We start from the raw sequence: 24,141 nt of genomic DNA on the forward strand, positions 1-24,141 counted from the left end.
CTTCCTCCTGCTGGTGACCCCTCTAGTGATGGTGACCCCACAAATCTATCTATTTAGGGAATCAGGAACTCCTTTCCCATGCTGGTGACCCCGCTAGTGATTATGACCCCACAGTTATATCTATATAGAGGAATCATGACCTCCTTCCTCCCGCTGGTGACCCCTCTAGTGATGGTGACCCCACAATTCTATCTATATAAGGGAATCAGGAACTCCTTTCACCTTCTGGTGACCCCTCTAGTGATTATAATCCCACAAACCTATCTGTATAGGGGAATCAGGACCTCCTTCCTCCTGCTGGTGACCCCTCATGGTGGAACACACACACACACACACACATCCAATTTTTATATATATATATATAGTTTATGTAAATAAAAAAGATGTTAAAATAGTGTAATGTGCATCTGGTAAGAGTGCATGACCAAGAATGAAATATGTTTGTCTATTGCAAAGTTTCTGAACCTTTTTAACACAGGAGAGCCCTTAATATAACTTTCACTTAGCTCCCAGTGCATTGGTGTGATGGTCAGTGGGAAGAATGCCTCTTACATTGGTGGCCATTGGGAAGAAAGACACCCTTATAGGTAGTCGAAAAGATCTTTGGAGTCACCCAAACTGACCCCAGAGGCCCAAATTGCTCAAGGCACCCTTTGCAAGCTTTGGATGAACCCTGTTTGAGAAACACTGGTTTACAGGATCATGCTTGAGACAATAGCAAGAGTTGCTAATTAAACTTCTATTTACATTTCAGAGGGCATCTGGAACAAGCAGCAGAAGACTTTGTACACATATCCTGGGTTTCAAGGTCTAATAGCACCACTGTAACCCTCCCAAATTCCAAGGGCACTCTAATATACCAACAGCAACCCTTCTTAGTAGGGTCAGGACCTGGCTTCATCCCTGGTGCTTTCCACATCATTCTGTTGGCCAGTAAATTTGTCTATCTGTGATGAGCCAGTAGGGTGAGTCCGGTGGTTGGGGAGAATCCGTTCTTGACATTGCTAACCAAAGACAATTTTTCCTATTAAAGTATTAGGAGAGTTGGGGTTCCTAGGATGCCTTGTGCTAGTCCTGGAGCCATTCAGAATGTTGTTCATTGTCATGTGTCCTTTAAACCCTTTAAATTCTGAAACAAAACCTTCTCAAAGTCTAAATCCAGCTGTGTGTTTTTTTTTTTGAAAAGTTGCAATTCTTTCAGGCTTTTGTGACCCCACTTATCAATTTATTGTCACCCATGCAGTAAATCCAGGAAATATCTCATGTTGATTTCCATGTTGGATAACAATGGGTTGGATCGTCTTGAGAACAGCAAAACTGTCCAACTAGGGTTCCTCATCTGATTGCTATGGGGTTCCTAGAGCAATGAAAAATTTGTGACTCTCAATTCATTTTAACTGATACCAATGATGTTTTTGGCTATCTTTAAGGCTGACATTTTTCCCATTGACCACCACACTAATGTACTGTGAGCTGTGCATATAGTAATTATGTCAGAGGTTCCCTAAAGTTATTTTAGGGGGTTCCCCTATGTTAAATTGAAAAATGCTGCTCTACATATTTACATCATGGAATCCATTTACCAAAGTAACTGAATTTCTTGTTATTCCTTTGCAGGTACACTTATCGTAATCTGGGCTACTGGTTCCTGTGGTCTGTACTGATCCTGGCGGTGGTGGCTGTTCTGTTTACATATATTGCACTATTAGTGGTAAGTCAATTTAAAATAGCTTTTTTGGTTTTTAGGACTCAAAGTGAGCCACGGCATTCTTGCTGTACATACTTTCTGAATATAGCAGAAACCCGCCACCCACCAATGAGTTTAGTTTCACCTTATAAGTCACTTACTAGGGAAAATCTATAGAAGCAGCCATTATTGAGTAGAATATTAAGGAGACTCCACCAGATCTGCACAATTATTCCTGGATTAAAGAAGCACGGCAGTCAAGATGGCGGTCTTTGTATCTCCCTCTTGGTGTATTTTCAGTTTTGAGTGGCACTGGATGATACCTACACTGTATAAATCAAGCAATTACATTGGCTTGGATATTCTGAATTATGGAGGCTGCCAATTCTGACCTCCTTTGGAGAATACTGGTCAACTATCTATCTTTGGTTTTACGTTTTCTAAATATTTTAAAGTCAAAGTGATTAATAAAATCCTGATCTGTGTCCAAGATCCTTTACTAAAAAGTATTGGCACTTTTGGATCAGCATAAGAGCCAGAAAACAGGAATTGAAAGAATAAGCAATGGTAGCCTCCACATTTTTTTCAGGAGAGAGGACAGAAGGGCACCAAAGTCACAGGACTGTGCACATCTAGAACCCCTTTTGGCGGGTGAAGCAGTTGCTGTTTATATATTTCATTTGCATATTTCAGCTCTGCAATTTGCTTTGATTTTTTTTGCAAAAAAAGGGTAGATAAGGACACTGCTTAATAAAACCGAGCCGGTAAATTGTAACCAGGCATTTATCTCCTTATCACACCCCATCTTCGCTTCCAATCAGATAATATCTGTACTTTAATCTACCAATTAAACTTGAGAGGAGCGTTTTACAAAGACGACTCTTCACATTTCTTCGTTTCAATAGATATAAAATATACTCTGAAGAAAGACGCACTGAATGGCTGAAATCTCCCTTTTTTTTTAGCTTAACTGACAGCAATGATTTTTTTTTAGCTATCTGTCATTGGTGACAAAAGCCAGCAATGTAAGGGGAATTCTTCACACTAATGTACGATAAGCGGTGGCTATAATAATTATAGGCAGAGGATCCCTGAAGACCTGAAAGTTATTTCAAGGGTTCCCCCATGTTAAAAAGGTCAAGAAAAACTGCTCTAGATATATAGGTTGTGAACACAAGAGTAAACAATGTATCCATAAATTGTCCAATCTATACATTGGAAACCATTTTTTTATAAAATGTATTTATTAGAATTTTTAGAAAGAAAATGTGCAAATGTTTTTGTTTCTTTGTCTGATTGTGAGCCAGGCTATAGCTTTTGTGCCTTTTTGTCCTCAATGTATCTGCAGGATCAATACGTTGAGATCCTCAGGGGCGGGGACTGATGTAAAGCTGCAATGCTCTCGTTAAGTTCTTTCAAATATGTTAGCATATACAATAATCATAGGGCGATAATCGTTTTCATTGCTTAGTATATTCACTGAAAGGGAATATTCAACCTTTAATTTTTTAAACTTTTCATGTACAAAATATATTATTTATTTTAGGTCTTAGCAGTATGTTTGTTGTCAGAAGGTCAGCAGCTCTATTTACACTGGAGTCACAAGGTAAGAGTTATAATTAATCAATTAGGTTGGTTACAAACATCTCTCCATGTTGCATGTCCAGGCAGAATTTTTGTTTTAGTGCAGTACTTTCAATATTTACTAATGATCTTTTTTAAAGACTATTGATCATGTGAATGAGGCTTTATTTTTTATATAATAAAGAATTATTCTCATAGCAATCGTACCTTTTCTTCTCCCACTCCTCTCCCTGTTTGTGTTGCCCAAGGGTCAGACCTTGGACCGATTCCCTTCTCTCTTTTTACGCCTCCTCACTTGGCAAGCTCCTTTGTCTTACCGTACCAGCTGTATGGAGATGACGCACGGATAAGGTTTCATGCTGCCTGTCAGCCATCTCATCACACATGGTTGACAGGTTTCTGAAACTCTACCTAGATAAAACAGAACTCTTCATCTTCCCCTGACATCTCTTTAACTGCTAATAACCCAGTTATTTGGCGCCACTCCTCAAGCACTTTGTCCTGGTGTCACCTTTGATCTCTCCCTTTCCTTCACTCCTTATATTCAGATCTCCAGGTCTTCCAATTTCACCTGCGCAACATCTCCAAAATCCGCCCCTACCTGTCCCCAGAGACCCCCAAACTCCTTGTACATGCTCTTATCATCTCTCGTCTGGACTACTGTAACCTCCTCCTCTCTGGTATTCCACTAACCCGACTCTCTCCTCTACAATCTATTATGAATGCTGCAGCCAGACTCATCCATCCTTCCCTTCCCTCCGCTCCTCTTCCGCTGCATCTCTTTGTAGTTCTCTCCATTGGCTTCCATTTCACCTTAGAATCAAATTCATCTCCTGTGCTTTGCCTTCAAATTCCTACACAGTTCTTTACCCACTTACCTTTCTGACCTAATAGATAAATCCTCCCCTAGCCGCTCTCTTCTCTCCTCCGATTACCTACTAATGACTTCCTCACTCATAACCTCATCACATGCATGGCTCCAAGACTTTTCTAGGGCTGCCTTGGCTCCCATGAAACAGCCTTCCTAGTGCTATTCGGCTTGCCTCTACTTTCCACAAATGTAAGTCCTTAAAACCCATCTTTTCAATCCAGCCTACTGATTTTATGTGTTTCCCAACCTAACACTAATATGTATTACTACAGGTTGATAATCAAAAATCCAGCCATTGATAATCTGGATCCTTCAGTTTTCCGGCATGAATTTCGGATCGCATTTTCAGTACAGGGACTGCAGTACACTGTTTGGCCACTAATGTTTTGATGGCGCTGTTCTGTAGAAACAGCTGTTAGGTCTTGCTTGTTAAACTAAATACATGTTTAGACGTCCCTGCTGCCTGCTCCCTGGAACTGTGCCAGATGTCTGCGTTGTTGCGAGAGGAAGACTGCCTGTGTGTGGAGGTAAGTATAAAAGAAATCCGGAATTTTCAAATATCTGGCACTCGGGTCCGGAGGTTGCCTGATTTTTGATTGTTAACCTGTACTAATAAGCTACCATTCTATATCCCCCTTCTATTGTGCGTTATTTCCCACCACCTCTTAGATTGTAAGCTCTTCGGGGCAGGGTCCCATCCTCCTCCTGTATCTGTCTGTCATTTGCAACCCCTATATTTATATATAAATCCAGTTTATTTATAATAATAATAATAATAACAATAATTGATGTCGATTGTCGTTGTTCTACTCAACCTCCTCCTATCTCTGGCAGGCTGGGACGCTGGTCGTTCTTGTGTTTTTTATTGGTGCTCTTGCTGTCCTATCTAATTTATGGGGTGAAGAATGGTCCGCAGTTCGTCTTTCTTTCCAGGTAAAACAGTCGCATCTGACTGCATTTCAGTTCTCATATTTTGGTGAATTCATTTTTGTATTTTGCATGGAAAATGTTATATTTATTGATTGGAATATTTAAATAAAATGTGACAAGCTGCACAATAGATGTATGCAACTGTATATAGCTGAGTGCAAAAGGGTTAGTCTACCCAATATAGACATAGATGATGAATGCTGGAGAATTGAATCCTCTGAGAGTTTGTGGACTTTATTAAAAGGAAAGTAAAAGGAGGAGCTGAGAACAAAAAAGTTGTCAAGACTATTTAATACGTTTAGGTGGCCAGAACCTGACCAGACCAGGTATACCAAAATGTCATTTTTGCGGTAAACCAACCATTAAGCCTCCAACCATCCTTCTACAAGTGTTATCCATAGATAAAAAATCTCAGAAATAGCAGAGTATGGCAGCATGCATCCAACGTGTTAGGGCTATGTGTTCTGAATAGCAGCCAACACATCCTCCCAGTGCTGCACTTCAAGGCAACTTACTAATGGTCCATTAATGTGTAATACACTTCCTAAAACAAAGTACTTTGGTGGTTGATTTAAATGGCATTCCCAAATGCAGTTTACCAAATCACATAATATGTTAATCTGTGAATGGGCACTAAAAGCTGAAACGCATATCTTCACTGTTTGTGATGAATAAATCCAATGATTTTGTACTTTACGCAATCGTTCCTCTTTTTTCCGCCTACTTTATAGGTGACAGCTCCGTACCTGCACATTGGGGCCCTGGCAGCTATGACCCTTCTGTCCTGGCCAGCGGCTCTTTATTTTGTCCGGATGACTAAAAGAAGTAAGACTAATATTGTTATAAGGAAATATTTAAAACCTAATTCCAATATATATACACCTATACACCCCGGGAGTAATATACCTTTGGTCCTGTGCTAAGATTTATATATCTGCAATACTCTCCTTATGTCGGGCCTAGTCCTCTGCAGTAACACTTTCCCACCACTAGATGTCCTTAGTCCTCTTGATTAAATGAAACCTGAAGCAATGTTTAGTAAATTCCCTCTACAGAATTCTGTGATATCCTGATCCAACAAAGCTCTGATACATTTCTGCTTTGTTTCCTCTATGTGTTTCTATTGACCAATCACTATAATGCCTTGACTTCTCTGGCCAATGAAATGTATAGGCGTATATGCGCTTGCACGTGTGTGTGTGTATGTGTAAATATATAAAATATATATATTTTTATTATTATTATTTATTATTTTTTTTAATATATTTTTATGCCAATGTTTCTCAACACTGGGTACCTTTAGAAGTTGCTCAGGGTTCCTTGAGCAATGAACAGATTGCACCTCTCAGGTCAGCTTAACTGACACCAATGATCTTTTTGGCTTTCGATAAGGGTGACATTCTTCCCACTGGCCAGCAATGTAAAAGACATTCTTACCACTACACGAATGTACTGAGCTGTGTATATAGTAATTATAGCAGGGGTTCCCTGAAGACCTAAATAGTTATTTCAAGGGTTCCCCCATGTTAAAAAGTTTGGAAAACTGTTTCCTGAATACAAAGCTGTGACCCTGAATAGTCACCCAGCTGGAAAACTTGGGGCAAATAGGCAAAAGGTATCAGAATTTCTCTGCATTGGCTAATCACACATATATTAAATTTATATTATAATATATATATAATATATTATATTCTGATGTTGCACCATTACCTTTTTTATTGAGCCCAGAAATCCTCTTTTAATTCTGAATATAAAACCTTGGAGTCCAGATTTATCACCAGAAACATTTGTCATGCGGGAGATATATCGACAATCATGTTTTAAAAACCCTCTGGCCAGTTCTGTATTTTTATTTTTTCTCTCTGGAATGATAATGTTATTCAAATATTTAGCACTTATCTCTTGCTCGGAGGCTCCAAACCGGTGACATTTCAGATGAAAAATGCCGCCTTTGTGTTGCTGCTATAAAAAAAAACATAAACCATTTGCTGATGTTAGACCAGTGCTGCACATATGTGTTTAGTCTCATTAGATGACCTGTACATGCAAATATCAAAGTTTTTATTGACTTATATTTCCACTTGATTGCACTAATATTTCCATGAACTGCTTTTAGTTTATCGATATCTGATTGGCTGTTGTGATTGTGTTACTGCACTCCACACATTCCTACCCCCGTAGAGGCTTTAATAAGCCCAACCCTGAGTTCCACGCTCTCTATCACCGCCTCCCCTTATAACCATCACCATCAGTATGTTATATTTTTTAAACCTTTTTCCGATGTCTTCTGGCCGTTGATGTAATGTGCTGGGTTCTCTTCTGCTCCGGATCTGGAAATCACAAATTTATGAATGATTGGGAAATTGGGGCTCACAAGATGACCTCAGCAGTGCCCTCTGCATCAGTCCAACCCCCAGGGTGCAGGGCCATGACGCCCTTCATTTCTTCTGTCTGCAGGGGTCATTCAACTTGAAAGGCTGAGGACATCTTGTGGTTATTAAAAAGTACTGCAGGGGACAATTTTGGATGTGGGCAGAACTGCCTTTGTTTAAACCTTTGGAAGGAAAAAAATAGCACCAATTTTGGTTAAAGAATGGTTATTTGACCTATTTTCTTCATGCTTTTAAAAGTACCCATCCATATTGAATTAGAGTCTATCTAATAGTATACACCTGTCTTATGGGGTGTTAATGGTCAGCTTAACACCAAACTTTTTTTGTACTTTGAGAGTGAGATAGAGTTAAACAAATGCTTGCTTTGATCCCTTGGTTATTGTCAGATGCAGCTGCCACTGGAACAGGAAGGCACAGACCGCAAACTCATCAGAAGTTCCAACCATTCCCCGCTATATATATATATATATATATATATATATATATATATATATATATATATATATATATATATATATATATATATAATATTTAGAATATATTTTTTATTTTACCTTTTGTCTCTGTTGGAGGGATTCCCTAGAACTGTATACCAGTCATACACCAAGCTGCAAATTTATTGGGTGTTGAAGTGACAAGATGAGTGGTGCCATCCAAATACACAGTAATGCTTATTAGTATATCATGTTGCAAACAGGAGTGACAGAAATTTATATATTGCAAATCTGTATCTGTTACAGTGTTACCCAACATTATACCCAACATTCCCTTTATCCCTGCCCCCCTGGTCATCCACCTTTTATTAAATCTCTGTGTTTGTTTGCAGGCTTTCAATTGATTATAGCAGTTCCGTACCTCGCTGTGTTACTGTTTCTGTACTTCATCCCTCTGGGAATGTATTCTTCTTGCATCAAAGAGGAGGGAACACTGGGAGCAAAACCTCTGCTGATTGGGCACAGGGGGTCACCAATGGTAATGTTCAAAAATGAATCATCAAAAATAAATACATCCTTACAAATACCACAACTGCCTGTCCATAAAATATATATTCAGGTGTTCCAGGTTAAGTGATAATAGGAAAAACCTACTGAGGAATATGTAAAAAGTTGCTGTAACAGGTGGTGCAAACCAAAGACCGAATTACGTGTGAAGAAACTCATACCAACTGTGAAAAGTAGTGGTGTACAATATGGAGTTTGGAGTTGGCAGTCATTGAGTCAGCTATTCATTGTATCAATGGAAATTGGTAATTTAACTTGATGATGAATTTGTTAGTATGCTTCGCATCCCTAACATGTATATATATATTTATTCTTTTTCCAACTCAAGTAAAGTAAATATTCATGTTTGTGTATGTCATATATATTACTAATATTTATTTTGGAGAATAAAGCAACATCGTATCCCATAGCACTATACAAGACAAATATTGTAGCAACTGATTTCTGAAAAGGGAGAACAAATATCTTCCAATGGTAGAATATCTAGCAGGTACAAGTGAATCTGTCTGGTTGCAAGTCACCAGCAGTATTGCAACTCCTTCTGCTAATGGGCAAGCAGGGCATTGCCATAGGGGACATGGTACAATTCTGTGAGGCACATGTACCATTGCCATAGGGGGGTGGGGGGATGTGTAACTTGCATGGGGAACATTTACCAATGCCATGGGAGGGGACATGTTCCAATTCCATAAGGCACCTGTACCATTGTCATGGGGGGACATGTAACCAATGATGGGCATGTACCACTGCCATTGAGGACTTATAGCGGTGCCTTTAGACATGTGCCAGGGGAGGTTCAGAATGTGCCACTGCACTCGGGCCCCATACCCTTCTCAGAGTGGGACCCCAAGAGTCCCAAATCATTTCACTAGGGGGGGCCTAAATCAAGTTGTGCAGAGGGGTCCACCATTGGCTACGTTGGGCATTGACCTGTGCCATGGGGAACAGAAAAATCAAATCAGAACAGAAAGAAAACATTTTATTTCCCTTCAAAGCTATTTCTAACGCTTTAACACACACAGACAATTTGGCTGCCGGTAGCCAACCCTTAAAGAAAGGGATACGTTGTCCTTATCCGTTCCAACCAAAAGATTAGTTCTTGTGACTCGGCTGACCAAGGCAAACACTGTACTGCATTGTAGGTTGTTGGCGTTATTGGGCGAAGCAGCTAACTTTTTCCAAAAAGGTTGTCATTCATAAAGAATACATAAAACAATATTTCTACGAACCCATGGCACGATCCAGCTATTACAGAATCATGAGAGTAGCTACAGATAGCAAGTGGTTAAATAATTCCATAGCCAGAGATTACAATCGTGGGTGTAGCTTATCCCTAAGCCAGTAAAAATCTCATCTCTTGTCCAAATTCTAAGACTTCACGTAATTTAGATCTCATTTTTGAACAGCTGGCACCAGAAAACACCAGGATGTCTTTTGAAAAAACAATTGAGAGTGAAGGAGATGGCCTGGAGACGGACGTCACAATCAGGTAAGCTCTTTTCTTTGCTCGTCCCCGATGGCGCTGACCCGTTATTCTGATTTCTGAAGAGTTTCCATGGCAATGGTGAAGATTCTATAACAAAGGATGTGAGATTGAAGGAGATTGATATGTCAGATTGTCAGGGAGATAAACATTTCAGAAAGCCGCTTTGTCCATCTTTAGATTCTGCATGGTGTTGAGTTTATCTGGGCGCTGAATGAGCCGATGGGATGATTGCGACAAAGTCCAGACAGAAAGAGCGGTGTGTGAAAAAAAATAGTTTTCATAAAGTGGTCATCTGATCCCAAAATTCCATCACCCAAATGCTCCTGTCCGATATGGACGTCATCCCAACAATTTCATGGCCATAGGTAGGATTTTATGGGTATGGGCTGGGATTTTCAAAATGGGCAACCCAAACCAATCCTATTGGAGCTTCTGTTGGATTTTTTAATTATAATTTGTGTCCCCATTGGTACGTTACTCCTGACTCCATCATTGGACACCATGACCAGAAGTAAATGGAATAGAGATAGGTAATGGTGAGTTTGGCCAAGCTGTCTCAAAACGTTCAGGACAGAAATGAACAAGGATCAGCAATTAATCAATACAAATTAATTAAGCCATACAATGTATATAGCTAACGGAACAGATTCATCATCAATATATATTGTTTGATTATGAAGACACGCAACGTGTGTTGGGTCAGAGTGGGATGCAGAAATGGTTATGCACATTTATGCAAATTGCCCCGGACCTAACTAAGCCACTAAAACAATTTAAGTAGCCTTTCATGACCTTTTCAACATGATGAACCCTTGTAATACCTTTTGGGTCTTCAGGGAACCCCTTCTATAATTACTATATCCACAGCTTGGTGCTCAGTGGGAAGAATACCTCTTACATTGCTGGCCTTTGGGAAGAATAACGCCCTTACAGATGGCCTGCAATCTCTGGAAGAACCCTGGTTGGGAAACACCAAATCAAAGTAAAGTGTTTGATTGGCTAACTTTCAAGTTAGTGCTATTTAAAGGAAATTTGCACCAAAGTCAAGTTTTTTACTATCATTGGCCATCTCTAGTATCGAATATTGCTATGTATTCAGTCATCTGTCATGTGAAAACAATCCTTTCAATTTGCTTCAAGGCAGTCAGGTCCCTACCCTACATAGATGATAGGGAGGAGTAAAGGGAAATACTAAAGAGCACCCTTTCTCAACCTGGGTTTCATGAAACCCTAAAGTTCCTCCAGGTACTGCAAGAGTTCCTTGAGCTTTGGCTGATTTACCTCCCATGTGATGGCGATTCCATCTTTTGTGGCCAATACCACTTGGCAGAGTCGGTAGCATAAAACCAAAGCTCTTAGTTATCTGTAAGGGGGACATTCTTTCCACGGACCACCAAGTAAGGTGCGTTTTACCATTGACCTTAATGATTAAGGTAGTGATTCACTCCAAGACCTCAGAATGATTTCCGCGGTTCCTCAGGGTTAGTATAGAGTGTCAGTCGAGTGACTGCGATAAGTCTGGTGTCTTCTGACATCACATTCAAGATGGTGGCACTAAAAAGCACACAAGGGAGGCTTTAACAGGTAAATACCACACCTAAAATATTTCTAATGCAACTTATGAGAAGATTCTTGTTGTTGAAATGGTCTGGTGACCGAATCTCTGTAAGAATACCATGATCTCTTCTGTGATTTATAGGATCACAGGGCCCCTCATTGACAAAGCTATAAAATCATCTGTTGGATAAGTACACCCCCACTCCACTACACCCTCCATTACCTTCTTTCTCTTTTAGCTATGATGGGATCCCATTCCTCATGCATGACAGCACTTTAAAGAGAACCACAAACATTCAGGAGGTCTTTCCCAACCTGACTAATGCCAATGCCGCCATGTTGCCCTGGGAGATGCTGGAGACTCTAAATGCCGGGAAATGGTTCACACAGGTACGTTGTATTTTCTGTGTTCGCTGCTACATCAAATAAGGATCATTATTGATTAGTTGGTTGGCACATTCATCATGTTTTACAAATCTGAAAGGGGTTTTAATATTCACCTAGAACAAGATATTTTAGATTGGTCTGTGTTGTTGGAGAGGAAATCCCATCCCAGGGACCATTTATACCTCCATGGTCCATGCAGTACAAAATGTTCTTCATTGGTGCACATTGCCCATTTTTTTGCCATGTGTTGCATAGCTGCTGCCGAAAATTCTACATGCATGTTTTTGGGCCTTAATTTTAAGGTTGGGTTTAGGGTAGAATGCCTTGCAGTTGAAGATAATATAGGAAGGATTAGGAAGAACCAGTATAGTGCTGTATATAACAACCTGAAACCATCTTGGCTTCCTCTCATCATCATTGCCAGTTTTGGCCTGGCCCATAGTCGAAGTTATGTTAATAATTAAATGCTTTGATGTGTTGATGTTATTTTGTAGTAGTCGTTGTTCTGAGCAATGCTATCCATATGTGATGCTGGAGCTCCATGATTGGAATAGCTAAAATATAATGAATGGAATGAGCGGGCACCAGGGACCCTCTAGCAAAGTTTTGCTGCTGTAATTGAACTTCAATGATTAGCACTTGATGATATTAGCTCTTTCATTGTAAGTTTGGTGTTTGGTTTAGGAATCGCCTAAATGAATAATTTAACAATCTGTTCTCTATAGAAACCACCATTTTCATCCATGGATTCTATGTCTGAGAAAGATCACCAGACCGCCATTAATCAATCCATTTTTAAGCTAAGTGACTACCTGAAGCTTGCAGATCGTGCCAATAAGACGGTGATCTTTGACCTGTACCGTCCTCCAAAGGAACATCCATACAGGGATTCCTGGATTAATCGGACGCTGGACGTTATTCTCAATGAGACCACTATTGATCCCAAGCTGGTAGGAAATGCCATGAGCGGAAAGGGAACTTTCCTTTAATAATCATAATGTATCCATATTGTATGTGTGTATACGAAGTCATGTATATATGCATGTATTAACAAATACCTATATAACCAAAGGTTTGTTGACACCTAACCATTACACCGTAGGTTCGACTGGGAATGTGTGGCCCACCAGAAGTAGTGAGAAAGAGGGTCAACCGAAATACATAGCTTTCCTGGCAGGGTGGTATTTTTATAAAAGCTAACAGGAGCCATGGGCCCACCAGAGAGTACAAACAACGGGGGCATACACTTGGGGCCCACCTGAAGTTTTTTTCTGGTTCTTCTGTGGGCCAGTCAAATCTTGTTCACATTTATAGGAGCTTATTGGATATCTAAATCTTAACCCATGCCCAAAAATTTGGAGTTGCACCCACTTTGTGGTTAATCTCCACCTCTACCTTCTGAGATGTGGGAATTTGTACCCATGAGAAGACCAGACTTGCAATCTGTCCTCCAGTAAACCACAAAGGTGGTTAGTAGGGCTGAGCTTATATTTCTTATTAGTTCCTTATTTTTCTCAACCCCAAACTCAAAAAAAACCTTGTCTTTACTAACCTGGCTTATTACACAATGGAATAGGAAAGGGTCTCAACTTTGCAAAAACCACATAAGCAGGGACAGGGCCTCACCATTCCTTGTCTGTCTCTTACAGGTCTTGTGGCTAGCCAGTGACATGCGGCCCTTTGTACAGTCGGTTGCACCGGGGTTTCAGCAGACACTTGGCTTCATGGCATCTGTGGACGAACTGGTCAGCAATCACATTGTCAAACTCAACCTTCCTTATAGTGAAATGTCCCAGCATGATATCAGGTATTTCATAATGGACGTTCCACATATACAATGCAATAACTAATGTCAACCAATCATATATTAGTTTTTATAATTTGTATTGCCCAAACTTCCTGGTGCATGTATTTAAATGATGGTAACCGACCGACCCACCAGTAATTTTATGGTTAAAGGGACATTAACGGTTTAAATAATATGGCTCTTCAAAAAGTTTTTGCTTTGGATAGAATAGTGAAGGATTTATACCTCTGCCAATGTAATTATTTATTTTTTGCTGTCTAACATTGGGAACATTTCTCCCTACTTTCTGTCCCAGAGATGCAACAGAAAGTTAGAGGACATCCCCCAAAATGAGGGGAATTCCTCTTTGAGTTGTCCCAGGATCAGGTCACCCAATTGGAAAGTTTCCCCTAGATGCTTGTTCTGGAGACAACATTAAAATAATTATTATTATTACACAGTATTTATATAGCACCATCATATTACACAGCGCTGTACAAAGTCCATAGTCGTGACACTAACTGTCCCTCAAAGGGGCTCACAATCTATTGTCCCTACCTCAGTCATATGTCATTAATGTAGTCTAAGGGCAATTTTTTTTGGGGGGAGGAAACCTATTAACCTCACTGCATGTTTTTTTTGGAATGTGGGAGGAAACCAGAGAACCTGGAGGAAACCCACACAGACACGGGGAGAGCCTGAAAACTCTGTGCAGATAGTGTCCTGGGCGGGATACAAACCCTTGGAGCTAGCGTTGCAAAGGCAAGAGTGCTAACCACTGTGCTGCCCGTGAAGTTCATTGTTTCTCGGGGTACAAATGAAGACATATGGTCTAATCTTCCCCTATTCTTTGCAAATTTCCAATAGGATTTGCCAGAACCCTATCATTGAGAAACTGTTCTTGATTTCCAGACAGTGAGTTGATGCCATCAGTTCCCGCAGACAGAAGAATTCTTCTCTATCCTAGTGACCAAGACCATAATATTGTAGCCAGTTATTGCAGAGACAGATTGTGTCGTCTCTGAGCCACCATGTCAGTACAGGAAGCAAATGATGACCTTGGATGATGATGGAGCAAAATTGGCTCCATGTTTTTGGAGGAGAAATCAGATGAAGGAATCTCTGAAGGAATATACCAGTGTTATATACTTTCAAATAACTTTCAGGTCTTCAGGGAACCCCTGCTATAAATCTTATATCTTACAGTATATTAGCATGGTGGTCATTGGGAAGAATGCCTCTTACATGGCTAATACCTCTTAGCTGGCTATTGTGAAGAATGTCACCCATACAGATAGCCAAAAAGATAATTGGTGTTACTTGACCTGAGAGGCACTCAAGGAACCCCCAGCAACCTCTGGAGGAACCCTGGTTTGGAAATACTGGCTTATCCATATTTGGAAGGATTCTGATTTGACATTGGGTCCACTTTAACCCCCCTAGCGGTATTCCCGGGTGCGCATTTTCAATGCAAAAATCACTATTACCGAGTTACACTTGGGGTACCTAAAAACATAATAAAAACCCACTTACCTTGCGGTCGCTGTCCCCCATCGTCCTGCTGATCCTCGCAGGTCCTGGGGAAACGTCCTTCCTTCTCGATCTCCAGCCGGCGAATGCAGAGACGGGGTTTCCTGGTGATGTTGGTGCGGGCGGATCAGCGGGAAATTAAAAAAAATGAATTGGATTCAATACAGAATAGCTGTATTGAGTCCGATACAAAGAAATATTCACAATATATATAAAATTATATGTGTATTATATATGCTACTGTACATTTATATTACATGTTTAAAACATTTTTTTATTTTTTTTTGTTTTGTTTTTTAAAATTTAATATTAAATTTATTAAATATCAGTGAGTTATGCCTAAGAATTATAGCCTACAATAAAAAAATAAATTTCCATACCTTTTGATGGAATTAGACAGCTAGGGAGGTTAAATCCTCCCCACATAAGATCAGGTTGTAATATATATAACGAAATTAAATCAATATATTCCTGATATTATTAAGGGTCCTTCTAGCTAGAATGTGCACAAAGAGAACATTTTATTTGATTTGATTTCCAGGGATAATGTTGACATTAAAGTACCAGGTGTTATTTAAAGACAGAAAGGGTGACACACTGAGATCGTCTTTCACCTCCGTACAGAAGAGCTCGGGGTCACAACCCACACACATCTAAATGGACCTTGTGACACACAGATCGCCCACATGCACCTGGCTTTCGGCATGTCCTGTTATGTGTCTGGGTTCTGTCACCACTTTCAGGGTTGGGTAAAGCAGATGCTGCTGCAATAAATTATACATTAGGCTACAACAAATCCCTAAATCAGGGAAGAAGTGATCATTACAAGCTGCTGGAAGTCAACTCAGATATGTTTACCTAGGGGCTGGAAAAGCTGTGTGCAAATTAAAGAAAAATAAAGTTGTGATGTTTTTATCTTGACTCCATGACCTGGAACAAGTACGTAGCAAGTATTAACCTGACTTACACACTTTTCCAGGTTAAAAAATGTATTTTCTGACCCATAGACCATAAATAATTATTTTGCAAGTAGCATTATCCTTCAGATTGGTTATAACGGATACAATCATTTACAGATTGGATTAAAGGTTTAGATCAGGCCCCATTCTCATTGGTGCATTGCATTAATGCATGCATGTTAACAAGCGTTATGTTGCACACTGAGTAGTGAATTAGGGGGCCATTTCTGATCATCATGGTGACCCTGCAGCATTCTGCCATGGGCTCAACCATGGTCCCAACTGAATGGGAGAGGTTTGGGACCCTTTTTTGCATCTAAATTGTGGTAAGATTATGCCGCACGGCTGTTGCCTGAAGATTTGCACTGCAAAGGCCATTATTAGCAAATCTTGTTGCCCACAGCTATGAGCTACCAGCTTTGTGAATGTTGAATACATCGTTTGTGCCGAAAAACCCTGCTTAAATCTCTGTCTTTGTTGTTTTTTGATCTATTGAATGATGAGGGTAGGCACGTTATTGCTCTATTTACAGTCACTGTGATATACCACCACCATTGCCACATCTCCATTACCAGCTTTGTGGTTTGACACTGCGAGTCTGAAAGAGTCAATTAAAACCAATTGGCTTGCAATAGATGAAAAAAAAAAAACTTAACTACACCAAAGGGGGTAAAGTAATGGGTTGTGATAGAGTAATGCTCTCAATATTAAGGAATCAGAGATCTAGGATACCTCTGATCCCTCCGGCCTGTGCAGCTCAGGGACTGGGAATCTCCAAATCTGAGGATAATTGTCTGTACCTTCCGACCTCAAGGCCACCAACCTTCTTATTTCTTGTCCTGTCGTCAAGGGGTAGAGTAGGACAAAAAATGATGTACAATTTCCCCAAGTGGTGTAAAAAGAAGTATCTAAATACTTCACAGAAGTATTTACTTTTCCAAAGTCTATCCAAAAAATAAAAAATAATTTGGGCTGGCATGAGGTTTCAACTGTTTACAAGTAGCCGGACAGGTGAAATTGAAGTTCATAATATTAGATTTTTATGGTTAATGATGTTTTTCAGTTAATTATTGATCATTGATTCTTTCTTAGTCTTCACGCCAGGTTACTGACTAATCTTCTTGTGTTCCCCTCTTAGAATGTATGCTGCCGCCAATATAACGACCAACCTGTATGTGGTCAGCGAACCTTGGCTGTACTCCCTGGCATGGTGTGCGGGTGCCCATTCCGTTACTACGAATTCCGTGAGCACACTCAAGAGGATGGATAAGCCCATGTTCCTGATGGTAATAATTAAAATCTGGGGGTGCATTCTGACCAAGGCTGGTACTTGAATTTTTGGTGAATGCCCAAAGGTTGAGAAAGGCTGCTGAAACCAATAGGTGATTGACCCATTGGTTTCAGCAGCCTTTTTCAACCTTTTTAACATGGGGAACCCTTGGAATAACTTTCAGGCTTTAGGGATCTTTTGCTATAACTATTATATCCACAGCTCACAGTATTTTAGTGTGGTGGTCAGTAGGAAAATGGCCTCTGTATGGATGGCCATTGGGAAGAATGTCACCCTTACAGATGGCCAACCAGGTCATTGAAGTCCATTAAACTGACTTGTAAAACACAAATTGCTCAAGGAACCCCCAGCAACCTCTTGGGAACCCTGGTCTTCTTAGGGGGTCTTAAAATCCAAGCCAGATCATACAGAATGGAGCAGGGTGAATGGCAAGCTAAAACAAAGGCATCTAAAGATGGTGGTAGCCCCTCATAATGGACATAGCAGAAGTACAGACCTGGGAATTGAACACCTTTGATGCACCTGAAAAATATTTGCAGTTAAAAAAAATCAAATTAGGATTTCCCATGGGCTTTAAATGAATAAATACATGCAAGTATCATGTCTGCTACTGCATGTTGTTGTATTGAATTTTTCTTTGCTGCATTGCACACCTAATATGTCTGGATTTATATATTTGCACTGTACTACACTAAAGCATTGATGTTGTCACCAATATATTTGTGATTTGCTGTCTCATTGAGTCACCTGATCTCTCTCTGTCATCTTTTAGACCCCGGCTCAGTACAATCTAATGTGGATTCTCACGGATATCATTTCAGCTTTCCTGATCACCCTTATTTTTGTTTTGCACTGGTGAGTTTCGCCTCCTCTGCTAGGTCAAGAATTGTATGTGCTGTGTCTGTCCTATCCAGTGAGCTGAAAAAAACAATCAGATTGCACTTTGGGATAGTAAGAGCTCTTTTAAAAAACATTCCATAAGTACTATGCCATTCATAAAAAATACAAAAGTATTGCAAGCACCATATAAATAGGGCTCATGTACCCAAGTCATTGTCCGCTATTGAACCTTTTATTATATTGTGTTAATCTGCAATACTCTTGTACCTTCTTTGCACGAGAAATATGTTTAAAGCTGAACTCCAGGAAGATATAAAATACTCAAATTAAATAAATGCAGCTCTGAAGTTTACATTTTTCTAATACAAGTAGTGTAATTGTCTGAATATGATATGGTATCGGCTTCTTGCAAGAAACCAAAGGTGGTACTAATAGGAGTAGAGAGCAAAGCTTTTTCTCCTTTCACTGTCCACTTACAAACTGGGGCAGGGTAAAGACTTTTGAATTGCACCAAAGAAAAATTAGATCTGTAGGCCCTGCCAGACAAGACTGTGCTCATGGGTGGAGATAGGGAGGTGCAAAGTGTGGCACTGCACAAGTTCCTGGATCTTCTTCAGCCAACACGGACACCCACATGGGCCCCATGTAAGTTCATCATGGGGGCCCTAAGTCAGTTCTGCACAGGGACCTACTGCTGTCTACGTCCGCCATTGACCCTGCCATGTGATCTCTCAGGACTTGCCATGTGATCTCTCAGGACTGGATGGACAGAAAAACAAGTCATTTGGCAAAACCTTTCTGATATATGTATTTTAGCTGTTTGCCTGGCTAGCTTAAATGTACAAAAAAGCAAATTTTTTTTTCTTTTTTTATAAAATTTGGACTGTATAGAAATATGTTTGACCCTTTATAGTTTAGTTGTGAAATGTGATTTCTTTTCTGGCTCTTGGCTCGGTGTAAATATTGGAAAAAAGTAAAGTTGGGTAATTGTGTGCAGGGCCGGCCGAAGAGTAGAAGAGGGGCTTCCTTGGTCGCTTCAGCCTGGTGGGAGAGGGGAACAAAAAGGCAGAACTGAAACATACGGTGCTTAAATATTTTATAGCTCATGGGATCTGAAATTTGGGGTTTTGACCTTTAATGCTAGAAGACCGTAATCCCAAGGGTCCCGGCACCGTCTGTAGGAGCTCTTAGATGTCCGGTTCATCTCATTGCTTGTTTCTGTTTTTATGTTTTTTTTGTGGTTCATTTTATGTTTCTCTTTCATTAGGTGGAGAGAGAGAGGCTTTTCCTGCTGCCCAGAAAGTAATAAGATTTCTGATGCCGGTTTCTACAACACATTCAAAACTGGTAAGTGTCTGAACTGTTCATTGCTCCTGTATTCTATGTAGAATGCGTTCTCTTAGCCCCCTTGGTATGGTGCACGGAGGCTGATTGTAATTGCAAGGTTTGATCCTGCTGCTTTCATATTGTGACCCAGATCTACAGCAGAACAAAGCTGGGGAAAAATAGGCCTCTTCCATCTCGTGTGCAGCAGCGGGAAACTTTGGAAGGGAAACTTTGAAATTGTAAAAGGAGATGTCACATTCGGCAGGAGTTTTGTAAGGTCTATAAATAAATTACACTGTAACCCTTTTACAAAGGAAGAATGGATAGATTTACTTTTCCATCCTCTCCTGGAATTTGGTTTTCGGAAGCTTTCATTTTTATTACCTATCACTCTATGAAGGAAACTACGTGATCCTCTATGGTGGGTGAGGCTGGGAGCTTGTCTTGTCAGCTAGCCCTGAGTTTGTCATCAATAGAATAGACCAGGCATTAGCAAATTAACTGAGCCCTGTCCTTGAAGCCCCTGGGTAGCCTTTTATTCTTGTCAGAGGAGCGGTTTAGAGGTTGTTTGCCTGGTTTTAGCCCTCAGGACTGAAGTACAGTCCTGGAAGTTGTCTACAAGCAGGGTGCCTGCCTGGTGGTCATCCTGGTTTATTCTGACCTAAGATAGCTTCATTAATGGAAGCAATAGAATGTTAAATTTTGTGACCGTTGTGTTCAGAAGATGTTCTGGGTGTTACTTCTTAACATACTTGTGCGCCTGTGTACCTGGAGACCATCCTGGTCTAATCTGACCTAAGCTAGCTTAATTTCTGGAAGTAATAGAAAGTTGTGCTTCAGAAGATGTTTTGCTTCTAAATTTGCTTTGACCCTGTGTACCTGGAGGCCACGCTGTTCTAATTTATCCTAAGCTAGCTTCATTACTCGAAGCAATAGAATGTTGAATTTACCGGTTTTGTGCATCAGAAGAAGTTCTGAGTGATACGTCTGGATTCTTAGACCCACCTGGCTACCTCTAACTTGAGAAGCTGTTGGCTCCCACCAGTTGGGTTCTAGGTGTTCCATCCACTCCTCTCCTACCTTTCCTATATCAAACTGCTAAACTGCTTTCAAGCTGTACATCTTTGTCTACAGAATGTGTAAATTTAATTAGGATTTAGTTTTTTATATGACCAAAAGCCTAAGAATTTAGGACGATTGGGCATGATTTACAAATAATCCTCAAAAATTGAGAAGATAGACCATCATCGATGATCCAAGGTGATCCATTAAATCTGGATTAAGCTTCTTAAAAATGTATTACTTAGAATTTGTTTCAATCCTTGAGCAGGTCAGAGCAAATATTAGCAAGAATTATGGACCATACAATATGGATCAGAAATGTACCCCGATTTCCTGGATATCCAAGGTTCACCTATATGGCTCTTTCTTCTCCAGTCCTAAAGAACTTAAATAAACCTGACCCATTACCTTTGTGAAAAGAGAAGGTAACCCAATCAGGATCTTCTTATATCAGATTTTCTTTAACTGGAATCTTGGTTTAATATTGGTTATATCCATTTGTCCATTGTCCTTTCTTTTTCCACAACTATGGAAGGTTCGGGCTTGTGTAAAACCATACCATGATCTTGTGTTGTTTTACAGAGCTGGATATGTCGGTGTCGGAGGATAGCTATGGAAGGAGTCTGCCGACCACCCCAAATGCGAGATCCAATGCTGACAACATCGGTACTGCAGAAATTGCCTGAGATGAAGCTCTGTCTTCTTGCTGTTGAGCTTGTAAAAGTCATTGACTTTGTACATCCCAATGAAGACAACCTGGGCTGGGAACTGGATATGTTGCCGTGCAGCTGCTTCTTACACACAAAAAACACAACCACAATGGGAACCAGTACATAAGGCATAATGTAAATGGATACCCCATTTTTTCAGTGCACATAGACCTTCGGTTGGAGTCTGCCATTATCTATAACTGCTTTATCCCAATAATGAGACTCTTATCCTAATCCTATATTAGTCTATCCCAAATCTGGCTTTTAAATCAATCCTGGACTTTTGGGATATGTAACCTATACAGGCTATTTATTGACCCAGTACAAAGATTATTACTAGCCCATTGCAAAAATTGGTGCAGTTGTGTTTAGCCACTGCCTACAAATCCCGGAACGCCTTGGCAGCTGGAGACCCATATTTGACATACTTGCACATGGTGGTGCCTCAAAGCATGCTGGGATCTACCATTGCCCAGCAATCCAGGATAAATGTCATCTAAAACATACCTGTTACCTCTGCCTAATTTATCTTTGTATTTTTAATAATGGCCAGAAATGTTCTAACCGAATTCCTAGAATGAATCCTGACCTGCAGTTGTTTTATCTGGGTCTGTGCACAAATGGAAACAATTTCACAGTATTTAACATCTGATTCAGGACAAGATAATGGCTTTGACTGATTTGCTGTTCTCTCCTTTGCAAACACTAGTCTACAGAGCACATAAGCGTGTATATTTGTGTACTTAGTTAAATGAAGTGCATGCTCTGGTGTATGCTTGTGCAGGTACATCTGTGCACACGCTGACATTATCACGTACAGCAAACATGGCTAGGGTCTATTTGCTCCAAGCGGACCTTTGGTTGGCTGACGGCTGTGTTTTTAGTCTTTCTAGTAAATAACACAAATGCAGAATTTTTACCCTTTTTGGGAAACATGCTGCCACAGGCTCATTCCAATGCTGTAGCAAATCTAATTGCCTTGATCACATGATCTAAGTTGAAGGACAGTATAAGGATTAATTTTAGTTCCCCTTTTACTATTTATTTTAATCTTTCTTCTACCTTTATCTTAGTCTTGCACAGTTGTACTGTCTCCTCTCATTTACTGAAATTGCCTTTTCTAATTTTTGTGCACTATGTGCATGAGAAACTGCAACAAGTCAGATTGAACCCGTCCCCTTTGATGATATCCAGTATCCTCTCCACCCTGACTGTACCTAGCCTGCCCATTTCATTTATTGGATTTCAGTTCCTTTAATCATAAAGGGTCAACATCTCATGTGGGTTTTACTTAGGGTGCTTTGTATGGAAATGCAGCCTAGGAAAGCCCATTGCTCCCCATTGACCTCCATTCTCTCCTAGGTACCCTCAGCCTTGATGCAAGCAGTGGATTGGCTCCTTGGAGGAGCTCTGCAAATATGAAAATGCCTCCAAGGAGCCAATCCACTGCTTGCATCAAGGCTGAGGGTACCTAGGAGAGAAAGGAAAATCTCCCTAGTGAGAAAGAGACCATTCCATATTTAATCTGTAGGAAAAATAAACAACAGTGATGTAAATCTACCACTAATGGACCTTAGGACCCCATTGCCACCATTGCAAGCGTAACACACACTGTGCTATGCATACTGCGTAATCATTCTGATGGCCTCTTTTTTTTGGTGTTCTCACTATTGGGCAGCATTAATGCAGTGCATTCTAAGAACTATTTATTTAATACAATTTTCAACCATCAACATCAACCAATCATCATTCACCGGTCTGATGGTTCACCGTTATTAAATGCACCCCAAATGGTTAGTATGTGAGCTGTTTAGATTCTTTAACCTAATGGACAATTTCCTGGAGATTTACAGAATTAGTTTTAAGATTAGGGCTACCCATATATGTAACCATGTGATTAAACAATCTCTATAAATTTTTTATGAGAGCTATCAAAGTTATATAATATTAGGGCAACCCAAACAATCCATATATTCTGTATGCGATCAGACGGGCCTGTGCTCTACGTAGTTGTCGGTAGATCTAAAGAAGATTGTACACTTAGAATTGAATGTATAGAATACACTAAGGGGATACCCCGTGTGTCCCCTGTGTCTGTGTTAATGACATATTCTTATGTCTGATCGCAGCGTCTCTTCATTATGTGATTGATTTTAGTAAAGTGTTCGATGTATGTTTATGATTGGCTATTTGGAACTGCGCAAGCTGCTGCGTAGAGCGATAATGTATTGTAATGTAACATGTGACTTTGTTACAATGGAAATGTGTCTTTTGCTTTTAATAAAAATGTTTTTTATTTAAAAATAAAATCTTTTATTCAGGTGCCCAGTTACATAGGATGAAAACAGACATAAGTTCATCAAGTTCAATCACAAAGGAAATACACATACTGGAAACCCGCATAATCAAGACAGATTCATTGACACAGGAAAGGAAGGGAAAAAACATTATAAAACCCAGTTTAATTTGCTCCACCAGGGGAAAAAGAAATTTTTCCAGGTCCTGTGAGACAACCCAATGTTCCCTGGATCAACAGTCTCTGGTGTCATTTCGTTAAAACTTTAATCCTCACTTATTTTCTGTGCTTGTAGAACGGCCAGCTTTTCCCTGAAGCAATCCATGGAACTTTCTAAAACTTCTTCCTACTTCCAAATTTTCACAGACCTTACAGTGAAGAATCCCTTCCTTATCCGGAGCTTAAACGTCTTTTCCTCCAGATGCAAAGAGCGCCCCCTTGTGCT

General features: G+C 40.1%; 1 protein-coding gene across 1 annotated transcript in view; it reads left to right on the top strand.

The window, feature by feature from the left end:
* Nucleotides 1-23,758, top strand: part of GDPD4 (glycerophosphodiester phosphodiesterase domain containing 4) — a gene marked incomplete in the record, with an annotated part of 35,965 nt that extends 12,207 nt beyond the window's left edge. The window contains 13 exon segments of the mRNA XM_072401635.1: nucleotides 1,618-1,711; nucleotides 3,234-3,293; nucleotides 4,977-5,075; nucleotides 5,804-5,897; nucleotides 8,292-8,437; nucleotides 9,873-9,955; nucleotides 11,749-11,899; nucleotides 12,622-12,846; nucleotides 13,546-13,703; nucleotides 17,310-17,457; nucleotides 18,235-18,317; nucleotides 19,570-19,649; nucleotides 21,273-23,758. Of these exon segments, the coding sequence (XP_072257736.1) occupies nucleotides 1,618-1,711; nucleotides 3,234-3,293; nucleotides 4,977-5,075; nucleotides 5,804-5,897; nucleotides 8,292-8,437; nucleotides 9,873-9,955; nucleotides 11,749-11,899; nucleotides 12,622-12,846; nucleotides 13,546-13,703; nucleotides 17,310-17,457; nucleotides 18,235-18,317; nucleotides 19,570-19,649; nucleotides 21,273-21,376 (1,525 nt within the window).
* Between the last annotated feature and the right edge of the window lie 383 nt (nucleotides 23,759-24,141).

This window comes from Pyxicephalus adspersus, chromosome 1, assembly GCF_032062135.1.
Source record: "Pyxicephalus adspersus chromosome 1, UCB_Pads_2.0, whole genome shotgun sequence".
Classification (NCBI taxonomy): domain Eukaryota; kingdom Metazoa; phylum Chordata; class Amphibia; order Anura; family Pyxicephalidae; genus Pyxicephalus; species Pyxicephalus adspersus.